The sequence below is a fragment of the Coturnix japonica genome, chromosome 1 (assembly GCF_001577835.2).
Source record: "Coturnix japonica isolate 7356 chromosome 1, Coturnix japonica 2.1, whole genome shotgun sequence".
Taxonomy (NCBI): Eukaryota; Metazoa; Chordata; class Aves; order Galliformes; family Phasianidae; genus Coturnix; species Coturnix japonica.
In genome coordinates, this window is record NC_029516.1 from 8,944,969 (window position 1) to 8,962,016 (window position 17,048).

Sequence of the window (17,048 nt, forward strand, 5' to 3'; positions counted from 1 at the left end):
GCCTGTGAGAGATAAGAGTCCAATCTGCAACTAAACAAATTGCACAATATGCATTCCACTCACACCCTTCAGGAGGGAACAATAACATTTCAGAGGAAAGTCTTTGAAGGCAGAAGCTGCAAGGGTTGCAAGCCAGAGGGAGACAGAAGTTAATTTGAATTCACTTCTGTGAAACGTTTGAATCACAGCCAATTATACATTCACATAAAATTAAGCACATTCCTTTCAACATAAACTGTGTATTAGGGTATATCCACCAGATTAGTCAGTTTTGAGATAGTATAAATCAGCTCATCATCTGCTTTTATGTCAGTTATTTATCCCACAGAAGGATCTTGCCTGTTACATGAAAATTTATTGGTAGGTCACTTATGTTTAAAATATAATAAATGATTTTAGAGTTCTCCAGATAATAAAACAATTTCAAATACTATGATTATAATTAATGGTTATCTGTATATATGCATATAAAAATGCAGGTGCATCTGCAATAGTAATTTCCTGATTGTATCCACACGGATGTTTTATATATCTGCCTAATGGGTATAATTCAATGGGGTGTCTGTCTTTATTTGCAGAGGAAGTGTGTTAGTTTTATCCCAAACTATACTATTTGCATTCTTTAAATGTATTACTTTAAAATATCAAATAGTTAATGGAAGAACATATTTTTAAACCAAATAAGAATTTCTAGAAGACTACTCTGATTCTTCCTAGGTTTCTCTGAGCACAATATATGAGTATTTGAACAGCTAAGTGGATCATCCAAACCTGAATATCATTGTACTTTAATGATTTTTTTTTCTACTCTTCCAAACTGGCACTCATGAGAGGTATGCTGAGTCACTACCCTTTTTCTCGAGCATGCAGATTGTGGTAGATGCCAAAAGAGATCAGAGCTTTTAGCTGCTTTAGTGTGTACCTCTTTATGTTGTTTGGCAAATGTAAAACAAGCAGCAGGAGAAAACTACTGCTCTGCTCCTGGCCTGAATTAGCTGATGTTCAAGAAAAAAAAAACAAAACTTTGTATTTCAATTAAAGATCCCAACATATCTACTGATATAACAGAAAGATATCACAAGGAGGCTGTGGCAGCAATTTCCATCATTTTTCCTGTACTGTAATCAATAGATATGTTTACCTAATATGACAAGGTTTCTCCAACTCAAAACTTCTTCTGCCTCGAAGCTCCTGTGAAAGAGAGGTTTTCTCTATGATTCGACAATTTCAAAAGTTGAGACAATAGTGAACAATGAATATGAAGATACCATATGTTTGCAAGTCCATTCCTGAATACATTCTGTGTGGTGGTTGTTTTACCCATACCCATCACAGCCTACTTTATTGGCATCGCTTTATGGAATGGAATAGTCAACACAGCAAGTTAGTAATACGCTGTGTATAAACATTTTAATAACTGTATTCAGATCACACAGACTGTTATATTGCACCTCTTGAAGATCCCCAGTTCAAAAAACCTTAGCTCAAAAGGCAATATCCCTGTTTTTGGCTCCTGCATACACCAACTTTGACAAGAGTTCACTTAAGTGTCAGTATAGCAACAGATTAAAGCCATTCAAAAATGTGGTCTGATGTACTTACCAATAGGATGTTCTTAGAAGCATAAAATCCATGATACAGGTCTGAGCCAGCACTGTGTAATTTCTAAGTGTTTGACAAAATAAAATAAAGTAAAATAAAATATTTAAATCAGCAGGAATGGTCTTTATCACAAATTGGTATTCACAACAATGTAAAGTGAATGGAAACTGATTCCTAGGTTCTGTAGATCTTTTGTATTGGATTGAGTGTGGATTTCAATATCTCCTTATCCGGGCTCCCGTTTTCAAACATTTGATAGGCAATGACATGTTTTCAGTTCCTACAATCATTTAAGATACTACTTTCACACTTACTTAGTTTACTGCCCAAAGCTATTTTTTTATAAACTCTTCCACCAGCTTCTTAATTTCCAAGATAAAAGGCTTTCATGTTGCTACAAATAACCCATTTCCAAGAATCATTATCAAAACAAGAACAGTATGTCCTCACTCTCTGCAGACAACAATAATCTGAGGCTGTCTTTTGAGTCCTGCTTTAGTCTAAAAGTTGGCACATTTTGCTTTGACCGTTTCTGCTATTTACTCTTCCACCATTTTAAGCTGACATATAATTACAGGAAATTGCTCAGATTCTTCATTTGACAACTCCTATTTCCAAAGTCTATTAGATGGCAGCTGAAGCCGATGGAGCACATAAAAATAAATAAATAAAAATAATTTCATCAGAATTGCTCTTCTGAGTAAAGAAATACCATCACCACATTTTCAGATTAGTGCTATTCTGCCACCACTACTCACCTCAAGTAATCAACTTCTCTGCAAAAAGTAGAGTGTAAAACTCACAAAATATTGCTTCTTGGTGTGCAGTCAAAGCTATACCCGATTTACAAATGCAGCTGAAAAAGGTGAGATCATGATCTAAAATATTGTTCAGAGTAATGAAGAGTGAAGGGAGAAGACTATCAGAACTGACCTGGGAAATTGCTCACTGGTTATTTATTCTGTATTTTGACTCTGTTATCAGTTCGCAAAACATGCAGCTGACAACCCTATCAACGGAATTTAGTTAGCTCTATAGAACTTAATCAATCAAGTTGGAACAGTAATTATTTTTATTCCTAGCAAAATCTTCTTAAAAGTATGTAAACAGCAATTTTGGGGCAGTGAGAGTATCATACATTTAAACAGAAGACAATAGAAAGTAAATAATAGACAAGCTTCTGCCTGAAGACATCATGTGTGAGTGTGTGACGTGAATAGTCCAGGCTGATAAGTATCCAAAGCAGATCTGTGAATTCACCTGCTTCTGTGGACTTGCATTGCTGTGCAGGATGGTGTCAGTCCTCTTTGCTGCTCAGGGCTTGTCACAAGACTGCCAGCTCATGATAACTCTTTTTAAGAAAATTAAAGGCAAAATCTCAAAGCTTAATGTTGAACACTGGCTAAAAAAATTTTTTTCTGTTTGGATTACAAACCAGACTGTCAATCTCAGTGTTACTTGAGTTGTCACTTCTGAAAACATGTTTGAGAAGTGGAACATATATTTGAAAGGAAGAAAACAAAGTTTCGGCAATGTAATGATATTATACAGCAATTATACAACAACAGGACTTACCTGTTTTCCCTGTTGTGTTCATAAGCCAAATTTTCTTAAATCATGAATCTTTTTCCAAGAAGGAATTAGAGAATATGTGGATGAATGTTATTCTGTCAAAGGAATATTATTTTATTTTAATTTTATTTATTTATTTATTTATTTATTTATTTATTTCCTTTGTAATCAGTGCTGAATAAAAAGTGTATCAGTTCATCATGATCACTCTTTTCTTGAATAAAAAGTCTTACATCAGGGACAAGATTATTTTTTGCTTCCTTAGAATCTGATTCCTTTATGGAGTCAATAACTTTTCCAACCATTTTTGTATTATTCAGGAGATTGGTTGAACTGAAACCTTTGCTTATGCCACCCTATTGAAAAGATAGTAGAAAATTATTATGAAGTTAATATTAACACTGCTGGCTTCTAAGTATCAAATTTCTATCCATAAACAGAACTTTAAAGTAGAGAATGTTTCCTCTCAGTAAGGGAACTCACAGATTAAGTAAAATTGACAAAAGAAAGTGAAATCAACAGCACACCAATTCAGCAACAATAGCAGAAGTTCTTTTCAGTCCTTCAGAGGAAGCAACCCATGTTAGAGCATTAATCTTTCATTTCCGATTACTGCTCACCACAGCCCAGTGGCTTAACAGCCCAGATATCACTGAAGTTACAATACTTAGAAAGCATGGAATATCCTTTAAAAGGAATAAACAGAGAACAAAGAAGGGAATGTAGAGAATATATCTTCTCTCCAAGTAAGAAGCCAATTTATTATTTTTGATAATAATTTTCAGTTAAAATTAGTCTTTTACATCTGCTGAAGCTTTCAGAATCTTTTCATCAATATCAGATGAAATTGGTAACAACACCTTGATCATGGGAAGCTGAACTGTTTTTGGAAGGATTGGGAAGTAATTTGAAAAAGCAAAGGGCAAGGAAAGAATAAGACCTAGCTCATCTATGCTGTATATACGCAATAGACAAAAGATAGCAGTTGCCTTTGAACGGGTTCTTATTTCCATAAATGCCACATATTTAGGCAAAACAAGACTATGTCTTGCATTATTAGGCACTTCTGCAGTTCCAGAAAGGAGTATCTAAACTCTGTGCTCCAAAAGACTAGAGTGAATCAATAGTAAATTGTTTAACTCTCTGAAGTCCGATAAGCACCATTCTACAGAATTTTGAATTGGGCATTTTCTAGCATAAGCAGCTGACAGCAGAATCTCTAATTCAGAAGTAAAACTGCCTTAATTTCACTTTAGTTCTGTGTCCTTTATGTATGTCCTGTATGTAGCCAACTGGCCAGTTAAGGTGTTGATTACTCTGAGGGCTTCAAAGACCATACTTAGCAAGACTAGAAGAGCATCATAATGAATTCAGCCTTTCCTCTGATGTTCCTAAGACAACATTTGTATTTGGTTGAATACAAGGTGTAGAACTGGAAATGAATATATAAACTTGGCAGAGTATGAACCTAACCACAGTTATTCTAACTCATACAAAATATTGCAGGCAACACCTTCATCACACCTCTCTCATATATCCAACAGCAGCAGCATCTCATATTAAAAATTATCATATATCCAGCAGCATCAGTTCACAGGTTTCCATTTGCCTGTAAGAACTACAGATATATAGAAAATGTGATGTTTCATGAGTTATGGAGGAGTTCTCTGTACCCAGATTAAAACATCACAAAAAACAAAAACAAAAACAAAAACAAAACCAAAAAACACAAAAAAACCCACAAACTGATGTAGTTCATTGCTCACTTAAAGAAGACAGGGAAAAAAAGAAAAAAAAGAAAAAAAAGGAAACTTTGAACTTCAGAATTTTCAAAATCCAGTAATTAATCTAAATTTAGGCACATTATCTGCATTCAGGAAGAGAAATTACTGAAAATGATCAATGCAGAAAAATACATAAATTAGACAAAATAGTAGAGAAACTAAAAAAAAATAGCACAGAATGTATCATTAGAATATAGCTCTGTTAGAGGAGACGATTACATTTTGATTAATAATGAATACAAAAAACTTCTAAATAAGTTATAAAGGCCAGATTCAAGGCTTCTGGACATGTTAAACTAGTTTTTAGTTCTCTCTGGTTTAGAAACTCACCAGGTGTACTGAGTTCAGGCACTACATTTTACAGTAAAGTCAATATAAATATCAGCCCAGAAATGAACCACCCTTTGAACTACAAATGTTCTGGTGAAGATCTATATCATTCTAAGCAAACTTTTAACAGAAGGACTAGATAGACTTTCTGTGCTAACATTATACTGCCTTGCTTCCATGACTTTTGCAGATGTGTAGCTATCCAGATTGTTCTCATCTATGAGTCATTTGTCATGTCATGACTAAAAACAAACCAACCAATCAACAAACAATAACAACAACAAATAAGAACTGCAAAAAAACCAATCTCAAAACCCTGAACAAACATCATAAATCAGACAAGGGACTCACTCAACCATCATGAGAACTGAGGTGATGGATTAGTTCAGGCAAGCATGATAAAGCCTGAACACAGGCTGTTTAGTATATGGAAGCTGACACTGTGCCTTGCAAAAGGGAGCTTGACCTCTCTTCTCCAGAATCTCTCTTGCCCAGCATTTCCCAACACCAGTTTCCTGACATGTCAACTTAATCATTAGACTTCACTCACAGCACCACAGAACGAACATGATGGAGTAACTAATGCTCATAGCTACCTGAAGAGAAAACACTGCAGTGGTCTGGCTGCCTGTGCAGCAAAAACAAGGATTTCTTTTCCTCCAGAAGAGATACTGAAAGTATCTGTTAATAATGTTATGATTTTACAGTTGATTAATTTGTATTGTTATCCAAAAAAAGATAGCCTTTCATTAGCATACATAGTCAAGAATTTAAGCTAAAGAATATTTTTTGTCTAAAAATAATTTAGATTGACAGATTCCTTCTGTGGCTATAAGCATTAGTGAAATAGATGAAGTTAATAGAGTTTAAAAAAGCAATTTATGAGACTGTTTGTCTCAAGGATTGATGGCATATGAAATTCTTTGTTCTTTTCATCCAGTATAAATTATTGATCTGTTTTTACAACACATTAGAAGAGTCACATTCAGCTTCCTGGTCCCACATTAGGAAGCATTCAGCAGTCTTCATAAAAAATGTTATTCATCCAGTCACGCAAAAATGATCTTGGTTGCCAGCTTAAATCAGGACAACACTGGGGCTCTGGCTCTTATTTGAAGTAATTTCCATTTAGATATTTGATTAAATTCTTTCTTACAGAAGGATCTCTTTTAACTGCTTGTATTAACAGTTGACCAAAGGAAGAGAAAACCTTACTAAGACTTCACAGAGTAATAAATTTACAGAAAAGTGTTTTATCTTAGGTATATATGCTCAGTCAGTTGGAAAAGATTAAGCATGACAATAGTAGATGTACTATGTAAAACTTAAAAATTAAATCAAAATATTTCTATTAATATTTCCCTAATAATTTCATTAATTTATATGAGAATGGTCTTCCTACTGTTTGTGTAAACTGATTATTATGTGTAATGTCACTGCGAACTTTTTCTTGTGTATATTTCTCAACTTGCTAAAAAACTGAATATTGGAAAATTTGTTCACGTTATACAACAGTACCAAAATACAAAATAATACATCTGACATACAGCAAAGTGTTTTAAGCATGAGTAGTACAATCCCATCAAAATACATGCACTGAAGTTCCAGGCAGAGAGTAGGAGGTATCCAGATATGTAGAAGCAGTTGAGAAATGTAGTACGGTTGCAGTGTTACATCTGAAGGGGGTGGAGGTCTTTATACAGCTTCTGAGACTATAGATTCTGTACACATATTTCAGTTTCCTCAGAATCACAAAATGTAATGAATGCTTCATGACGTTCAAGAGGAAAGCCCAGCGCATTTAAAGGGTTACCCTACAAAATGTTTTGGATGAATTACCAGTTTACTGTAACTTTAATCAGAAAAGCAGTGTTAATCAATCTAATCCATTCTTCTTTTCCTTCAGGCTGTTGATTTGAACTATTATCATGAATGAAGAAAAATATTCTGGTGATGCTCTGTTTGGTTTAGACCACATTCAATGTGAAAATAAACATTATCTGCAAAAGATGATACAACAACACTGGAATATAAAGTAAAAAAGACTTTACAGCATAGCGTTTTGACAAATTCCATTTTTTCTTAATGTGAATGGCACTGATTTTTTAGAAGGCATTTGGTAACCCATTGTTCCTGTCTGTACAGCAAGGTCTACTAACCACCGACCTGCAGAAAGTTCTGTCTCCACTGGCTCTTCAGTCAGTAGCTTTGGCAGTGGATACAGCATGGATAGTGAAGGCAGCAGCAGTGCCACAGGAGAGAATAATCTGTTTCCCATCCCAAGAATGTAAGGCTTTTACTTTAATATTCTGAATCCTCTGTGCACTGATGATATGTAGTGCTTTCACTTGCTGGTCATCTTCGTATGTAGTTTTCTCTGCAGACTTGAGTTACACAATGGAAAACAGTTAATTGTGTAGAATTTCTCAGAGCTCACACATTCCTTCGGCTCTGTTGAACTGTTAATAACTGTCAAAACCTCTCCCTAAACCTCATGAATTTATTGCTTCACACAAGAGACGCCCCAGTGTTTGATGCAAGTATTTTGAGATGGGCTTGGGCTATGGTTTAGAAGTGCAGTTTTCTCATGCTTGAGGCTGATTCATTTAGATTTTCAGACTGATCTCCCCCTGAACTTCCCTTACAGAAAAAAAAGTAATTTCTCTTCATCAGATTAATTATTTGTTTCCTGAATTTTTTGTCTGTACTTAAAATTTTAGTCAGTGGTTGTTGTTCATTCAGTATCTGCATTAGCTGTTACATGTTTTCCCTTTCAGTCCAGAAATAGCACCCACAAGAATGTGATGTAAAAAGCTTGAATTTAAAAAATAAAAGAAGGATTACAAGAAAAGGCTCAATTCATTCTCTAGAGCAGTGATATTTCTAAATATTCAACATTCTTTTTAGTAAGATCACAACATACAAAGGACTGAAAAAAAACCCACAAAACCAACAGCCACTAATCTAGGATTTCTTTCTCATCAACAGAATCCAGGAAAGCAATGCCAGCCTAGGCAGTGGAAAGCCAATTGCTTAATCTTTACTGAAATTTTCACTCAACATATTGTGATGTACTGATTTTGAACCTCTAAAACTTATGTCAAACATTTACAAAGACACCAAATGTGTTTGGTTGTTGTTTTTTTTTTGCTTGTTTGTTTTTGTTTTTTTGGGTTTTTTTTTTTTTTTGATAATATTAAGGGCTTTATATGATGAAAATGAGTGACAAAATTACTGGTTACCATCAGAGATTTTCAGAATCACATTCAGAGAAAATGTTTTAAAACACTTGTGTTCACATTTTCAGGTTTGGATAAAATAATTATATGTCTGATTATATACTCGACTGAAATTCTAATCAGTATTATGTTCACATAGGCTTGATAATTACTTCAGGGACTCTGATCCTGTACATGGATGTTCAGTATGCCCATGAGACCACTGATCACAATTTAAATTACTAAGTGATCAAATTGATTTTAAAAGTCTTGGCATATAAAAACATATTTGGCGATACACTGCTTAGAATGAATGTCTGATCTACCAGTAGAAAAGTGTTGACAGCTGAGTTTTATACTCTTTATTTTAGTCTGAATGATCAGTCATGAAATTCAACAGGAAATAAATAAATAGAATTTAAGTAGTAACACCATGGGAATTGCTTGATTAATTAACTTCACAGAATCACAGAATTGTAGGGGTTGGAAGGGACCTGCAGAGATCATCGAGTCCAACCCCCCTGCCAAAGCAGATTCCCTACACCAGGTCACACAGGTAGGCATCCAGGTGGGTCTTGAATATCTCCAGAGGAGACTCCACAACCCCCCTGGGCAGCCTGTTCCAGTGCTCCGTCACCCTCACCGTAATGAAGTTCCTGTGCACATTTGTGCGGAAATTCCTATCCTCCAGTTTCTGTTCATTTCCCCTTGTTCTGTCTCCACACACTGCTGAAAAGAGTCTGTCCTTGCCACTTTGCTCCCCCCCCACCTTAGATATTTTACTTATTTTATATTAAAATTTATGTTATACTTATTTTAATACATGCCAGTAGGAAACACTGTTTCAAATATCAAGAGAAAATAATCATTTTATACAGCTATACACAGATTAGTAAATTTTGTAGTCTTTCTACTTAGGAAATAATTTTTTAAAAATCTCTTATTGTTCATTTTTAATGTCCTTGAAAAATACACTTCCATCTATGACAAGAACTATGCCTTTGTATAGCCTTTGCCTATTGCAGGCTGGGAGAATTCAGTGAGAACAGTCCTGTGAAGATGGAGTTAGGGATCTGGGGGTGACAAAAAGCTGGACATAAGCCAGCAGTGTGCTCTTGCAGCCTGAAATGCACAAGAACAGATTGCTCAGAGAAGCAGCGGATGTCCCATCCCTGTGTTCAAGACCAGGTTGGAGGGATCTTCAGCAGCCTGATCGACTGGTTATCAGCCAGCCCATGGCAAGGGGTTGGAACTAGGTGATCTTTGAGGTCCTTTCTAAACCAAGCCATTCTATGATTCTGTGAATGTCCATAAAATAATATTAATTTAAGATGCAAATGCAGATGTAAAAAGCAACTGAATGATATGTAGGGTCTAATAATTCTTTTATCATGCCCATAATATGCTTTGTAAATAGTAACATAACTCACAGTTGCAGATGTGCTTTTGATGGTGTCTAATGTCATGCCTTAGAGCTTACAACATGCTTAAACATTAAAGAAAGGAAATAAAAGCTTTTTAACTAATGTTCATGAACTCAAAATAGACAACTAGGCTCTCCTCCATGTTAGATTCTTTCTATATCCAGGGTCCACAAACATATGCTTTATTCCACTCACCTTGCTTTAAGATAAAATCTCATATTTAGTCTCCTCTGATGAACCTAAACTGTATTATAAAATCTGTCACTGAAAGAAAATACCACATACAAACTTTGTGGTAACAGTATTGTAGAACAAATAGCAACCCCTTTCATTTCTCACTGTTGAACATAACAGGATAAAGTGAGGTAAAGAGCTATGCAGGCTGCTTGCAGAATCACAGACTGATGGGAGGCAGGTTGCAAACCTCCTCTGATTGCTTTGTTCTTCAGAAATGCACAGGTTTAGTAAGACATGATTGCAGTTGTTTCCAAAACAAAAACAAAAACAAAAGTGATGTGATTTGTATAAATAACAATAGAAAAAAAGCCCTTGTCCTCTCTATTTTCTTGAACTTACATAAATATATATATACATTTATTCCATTTCAATAAAATTATTCTTGTGCTGAGCCGAGATTCTTTGGCTTAGGTATACTAACCATTTGCTTAGATCTCATTTCATCATGGTTTGACAGCTATGATCTTTCTTCTTTTCTTCTTTTTTTTTTCTTTTTTTTCTTTTTTTTTTTTTTTTTTTTTTTTTAACAGAGGGAAGATGAGCCAGAATGGACAAGAACCAATAAAGCAGACAGGAGCGGGATTAACTGATGCAGAAGGTAAAAAGAAATACAAACAACGCTACAGTGGTATTCCCTTCTATTTATAAAACTAATGTGATGATTTCTCTTAATTGTTATGTTATGAAAGATTAGTTTATGCTCTTTTTGTATTATAGATTAAGGTTCTCTCTTTCAATTATTCTAAAGGCCCTTTGTGCATTGCACCATTGTAATGAGTATTCAGTTTAAATAAGAAGCTTGTTTTACCTGTTTATTTAAAGTAATTAAATAGATTGCAATGAATATCTGTCTTTCAATGTTCATTGCTTTTCGTAGTATTGGAATTTAAAAAAAATATGAAGTATGGAGCTGACTCAATACCGATTAAGTTGGTAGAAAACATCCAGTAGCTGTCAGGCTCTATTTTGATAGCATTTCAGAATATTTCATGAAGAAATTAATTTTCTTCACTATAGAAAACATTAACATTATATACAAATATTAGTTGAACATCAAGCTTGACCACTGCACTTACCTAAATCATAGTGAAACACTTATCTAATTGGGAAATCAGGAGTGATTTTTTTTATTTTTATTTTTTTGTATGAATGGGATTTTACCAAACAAGGAGCCATTGTAGTACTGGAGCTGGACAGAGCCTGACAGGATGTCTGTTAAAAGATACATGTGCAGTGTGATCATTGTGTATAATAATAGACAGTTGCATGAAAATTAAGACTCGGTGTTTTGTATTGAGGAATATGTTAAGAAAATTCCATTTCCCTTTACACATAAGGTATTTTCTTTCAAGTATATGCTTCTGCTGACCTCAAATATAAAGCCTAATTATTGTGAGCATCATTTTATTATTAAAATAATATTTTTATCATTTGAATGAATTTCAGCACTACCTTGAATTTTAATTAATTCATAAATTCATTTTTTTATTCATTCATTGAATAAAATATGAATTATGAATTTGAAGTCACTTTAAGTACACACTTTAAAAAAGATTGTTATTTATCAGGTTTCTGCAATCTGTTTATAGGAGGTAATAATTGCTTTTGCTATATTTGAGGTAAAAATAATCTAGTTTTGCATGGATTTGAAGAAATTAAACTAGAATTTGGAGGGCACAACTGTAAAACTCTCTTTTTCAAAGCAAGAATCCTGTTCTGTGTATATGCATTTTGCTAAATCCTTGAATACATTACCTATTATGCAAAAATTCAAATTTGGCTGCTTATCAAACTTCAGTCTATTCAAGGGTTCTTATTAATATTTTTAAAACAAACTACTTTGAAAAGAGAGGTGGTAGGAAGAAAACGGGAAATCAGGAATTTTCCATGTTTACTTTGTTACAGTGTGTTTAATACAAAAAGATAATTGTAAACAATTAGTTTTTCATCATTTTGTTCAGCACAAATTGCTCCTTGGTTCAAGTTTTGGATCATAAACTTCAGTAAATACAAACACAAAATGTTTTAATATAGTGTTTGTATCACTCCAAAAGAAGATATAAATACCCAACTCTTAAAAGTTTCAAAAAGATGTGCATGTAACATTCACTCACTTGAAGTTTTTTTCCAGACAAAGGCATACTTTTGCTTATCTTTAAAGTCCACAAATGGTTCAAGAGCTTCAATTCCCCAATTTTGCTTATTGTGTCACCTGGTGTCACCTGGTTCCCTTAAATTAAAGAGTCTAATTTGGTTATTTCAATTACAAATCTAAAAAAAAAAAGAAAAAAAGAAAAAAAAAATTGTCATCACTAAGCATGGTTTCTCCCCATTGGGAGAAGGTAAGGGGCAGCCAAGTTTTTGGTGTCTGACTTCCAGTTGACAGTGTGGGAACAGATCAGTTTCAAATGATAAAACAAACCAAAGGCTGGCAAGCATTTCGGTTTCAGCATGTAAATACAATTATATTTTGGGGACGTCATTCAGAATTTAGATGAATTCTATATTAACTAAAAGAATTATTTCAGTCTTATAGGAATATTTTGGTATTATTTTCATAAATGAAAAAAAGTGAATGAAAAACTAGAAGTCTTAAAAGTCAGATGATATCTTTTCTCTAGCATATGGAGTCCACGCTACAGACTAGATGAGCTCCACAGTTAACTAGAAGTAAATATTTATTCCCATATTTTATTGAACAGTGGCTCTCAGAGCAATGAGAGTTGATTTATATTCTCATTGCAGATAAGAATTTAGCATTATACTTAAAAACTTATAATTCTAGTACTATTTTTATATTTTGAAATACTCTTAATAGATGACTTATTGAAAAGTGAAATATGAAAAGTAGCATATAAATTATTCTATTTAAAGTGAATTCTCTGAATTCTCTCTGTGCCGAATGAATGTAATTCCTTAGACATGCACATCTACTGATATTCAAAATATTTTAGTCATGCAAGCAATTCACACAGGCTTGGAAATGTGCCAGGGATCATGTGCCAGATGTTTAAGACTGGCAGCAGGAGGCAAGGCAAGGTAGGACTCTCAAGTGGCAATGAAAACTACTTTTTAGGCAGCTGGATCAATACTGTGGGATCAGAGTTAATGCTCAGCTCACAGAGTGCAATGTACGCTAGTGGAAAAATCAGGGAAAAAATAAAGTTCTTTTTTTTAATTGTTTACCAATCTGAGAAATGTGCTAATGTTTTGTTGGGAATGGTTTATGAAAATGTACTAAGTAAGCAAATGTCAGTAAACAGTACTACTTCCTTTTCTGAAACAACCAAATGGTCAATTTAAATAACTGTGAGTATTGCTATGATAATCTTCGTTTCTCTATACATATTATCTGGCCATTTTCTGTATTTTCATACTAGTTAAGAATATAAAATAATTCAGTTTTGTTCTTCAATACTGTGTTAGTTATTTTTATGATATTCACTGTTGCATGCTACCTTATACTTGACATTCTGCCTCAAGAAGATGAGAAACATCATCTTAAATTTCAGTAAATCTTATGGTACATGTTGTGATCTTCACAAATCAATTTCTTTATTCATTTTCAAAAGTGCAATACATTTTGTTTAAAGTGTGCTTATGGTATTTCTCTGTAATATTGCAGACATTACAGACAAAATAACATCTGTGTTCCATGTAAGGATTGAAAGTAACAATTAAAAGCAGATGATGAATGTATTGATTCAGTCTTAGATCATGATTGGTTTATGTACCCGACATATCAACTCAGCCAAAGGATCATACATGGTATTTTCCACCAACCAATTATTTTTCACATTAGGAAATATGTAGGGAAAATTATTTTCTTGAATTTAGAAAAGTGTTTATCTACAAGATAATTCCAGCTGCAATTATTTCTAGGAAGAAAGAGTTGTATAGATACAAATAACATTTTAACTGAAATACTTTGCTATAAGTAAATTTTGAAGCTTCTCATTTTGAAGACTCTGTGTACATGTAAGATAACATTTTGGCATTTCAGAGGTCCATATGAAATGAATGCTTTTAGAAAATACAAAATGTGTTCTAAGAAACATCAGTAAGCATGACATGCCTCCACTCATTCCACATTTGGAGTCAACAAATACTTGCAAAGCTTGTCATATGCTGTGCTTGCTTACAGACTTCCGGACATAAAACAGTAAATTTCTTATAGAAACTGAGTAACTCCTCACCTATGCCTTCCAACAGAGTTCAGTTGTTCACTTTTTCTTTAAATTTCTATCCAATATGCGTACTGAATTCCAAGCACTTCTCTGTTCATTTTTGCCATGGACCAAAGGCTTACTTTCTGACATTTTCACTGGTTCTTTGAGTGCAAACTTGCTAAGAAAATTCCAGAATGTTCTAGTAAAGCTTTTGTAGGCCTATTTCCAGGTTCAAGCATAAGGAATAGATTTGTAAAGTTTCAAAATGTTCCGAACAATAAATATTTATTTACTGAACTTCTGGAAGATAATGTTATAAGTTATATTATTATGTTGGCATTCTGAAGTATTTTTTTCCCCCATCTGTTTTTGTAATATAAACCCTTTTTTAGGTTGATGTTCAAACAGTTATCTCAGAGTGCAGATGGCTAGAGCATTTCCAGGTGCAATCATAAGGCAGGCTAAAATTAATCTTTAGTTGTTATTTATTTTAATGTGCCCCGGTGGCGCAGTGGTAGGAATGCCGCTTTGCAACACTGGGGCCCGGGTTCGAATCCCCTGTGGTGCAAGTGGTAGAAGTGCCGCTCTGCTACACAGGAGGCTCGAATCCTGGGGGTTGGACTCGATGATCTCTAAGGTCCCTTCCAACCCTCATGAGACCATGATACTATGATATAATAAACAGTTTAAACTAATTATTAGACTGTAAGTTTTGCTTTAAGATCGAAGTTTTGAAAATCAGCGTGTTATAATTAATATGGATCTTTTCTGTGATGAAACTTACTAGATTCTTCTGATTCTCATGGTAAAGAATATTGTATCATAGCTATAATTACAACATTATGTTTTGTCCTTATTTCATATATAGATGTATATGCTTACCATAATGATTCATTATTTCATCCCATGACATTAGGCTTAGACACGTATAGGTTAATTAAAAATTATCCATTTTAAAAACAGGTGAATAATGATTTTTCTATTCTGGAAGATCTCCAAGTTCATATTTCTGCTAAAGAACTCCTAACAATTTGTCCTGCATTTGAAACTCCTTCAGGATATTACAGGATACTCTTTTCTTTTGTGCATTATTTCTTCTGGTACCACTATGCCTATGAGTGGAAGAGAATGAAACAAACAGAAGGCTAAGATAAATGTCATGGTAGAAAGTGATATGCTGTGTTTCCAGAGTAGGTTGCACTATACTATTTGTTTACAAGGATTCAGGGTCTAAAGTACTCTGTGCTCTAGTAAAGTTGCTGTTTCAGAAAGTTTTACGCGTATTACCCATTTATTCAATATCATGAAATAACATTATATATACATATACGTATACATATGTATGTATACATACGTATACATACATAAAATAAACCATATATATATATATGGTTTATTTTTATATAATACAATGAAATATCTTTTATTATTATTATTATTTAAGTTTTCTTTATGTTTTGACTACCTCATTGGCTTTGCAATCTAACTGATTGGGATGTGATAATAACATAGTATGACTGAATTCTCATGCCTTGAAAACCTGAAAATTTCTGCAGATCTCCTGAGTTAAACACCCAATTTTTACATCTGCCATCATATTTTGCATTTCACATTGCCGTAGTGCCTAGAATTTTGCATGTTTTCTGGTAACATATTGGCTGCAATAATTAGTTTGTGTGATTTACTAGAAAATATCCATATGTAACTTCCATCAGTTCATACTGAGTCATACTGCAATGGATTCTGTTTCCTCCTGATGCTCATCTCATATCTGTAGCATTTATTCTCCTTGGTTGTGTCTTACTGAGTGTTTAGCTTTACAGAAACAGTACTCTGTTATGTTCTTGAAAGGTACTGGATTCTCAGTGATCTGAATATCTGAGTGGAATTATTCAAACATCCTCCCCAAATTATGCCCTTCTGACTAATAAGATAATTTTAATGGGTTTATTTTTTTTATTTTTTTTTTTTTTTTCATGATAGGTAAAAGAGATAAGGGAAGCTTTCACCTTTGTATGGTACAGACACTTTAATTCTTTGTTTGTACATTGGTATTAAGGCTATGGGATTTTCTACCTGTTATGACATAATGCAAAGAAGCTGTTTTTATATAAAGGTACTTTTCACACAATATCATGTTTGAAAAAGTGAAGCCTACACAATCCCAGACTTAGTATCTTATTTCATACACTTTTCTTTCTCTTCAAATACTCCCACGAAGAAAAATTTCCTAACATGCTTGAGAATTATACTGCATATTATTACAATTAAGAGACTATATGTTGCCAGTAATTTTAAAACCCATTATACTTTTGTGCATCAGCGGTGGCATTTCCCAAGTTTATGAACACTTGTGCACACAGAGATCTTTCACTTCAAATTGGAGCCAGAGTTTGGGAAACAGAGTTTATGAGGCTTTCCTCATCAGTCCCTATCAACATCTCATTTAGGTGTTCCACTGACTAAAGTGGCTACTCCGTATTTACAAAATTATACTAATATACTGAGACTTGAAGAGTTTTGGCTTGCCAAATGTGATAGAAGAAGAATCTCCTTCTCCTTTCTTGGATCATACAACAAAATCAGTAATTATTCTCTGGCTCCTGATATAATTATGAGAAGAAAATTCTTATTAAGGAAACTATGATTATAAAGTAAGTAAAAAGTGGTCAGACTTTTTGGAGACATTTTGTGAATTTAACTGTAAAATTA

General features: G+C 33.8%; 1 protein-coding gene and 1 long non-coding RNA gene across 9 annotated transcripts in view; one reads left to right on the forward strand and one right to left on the reverse strand.

Annotated features, from left to right (window-relative positions):
- PCLO (piccolo presynaptic cytomatrix protein) overlaps positions 1-17,048 on the forward strand; it is a 304,964-nt gene that overhangs the window by 259,547 nt on the left and 28,369 nt on the right. For 4 of the 6 annotated variants that reach the window (XM_015879896.2, XM_015879978.2, XM_015879726.2 and 1 more), the window contains 2 exons: positions 7,434-7,575; positions 10,698-10,765. In XM_015879896.2, the coding sequence (XP_015735382.1) occupies positions 7,434-7,575; positions 10,698-10,765 (210 nt within the window). Of the gene's footprint in view, positions 1-7,433; positions 7,576-10,697; positions 10,772-17,048 lie in introns of those variants that run through there. The other 2 variants (XM_015880153.2, XM_032442183.1) reach the window with 1 other exon arrangement.
- The window catches only part of LOC107322398, a 33,824-nt gene that overhangs the window by 4,277 nt on the left and 12,499 nt on the right, over positions 1-17,048 (reverse strand). For 2 of the 3 annotated variants that reach the window (XR_001558936.2, XR_001558950.2), the window contains 2 exons: positions 1,603-3,269; positions 1,142-1,191 (listed from right to left, as the gene is read on the reverse strand). This is a non-coding gene — a long non-coding RNA (uncharacterized LOC107322398). The remainder of the gene's footprint in view (positions 1-1,141; positions 1,192-1,602; positions 3,270-17,048) is intronic. The other variant, XR_001558943.2, reaches the window with a different exon arrangement.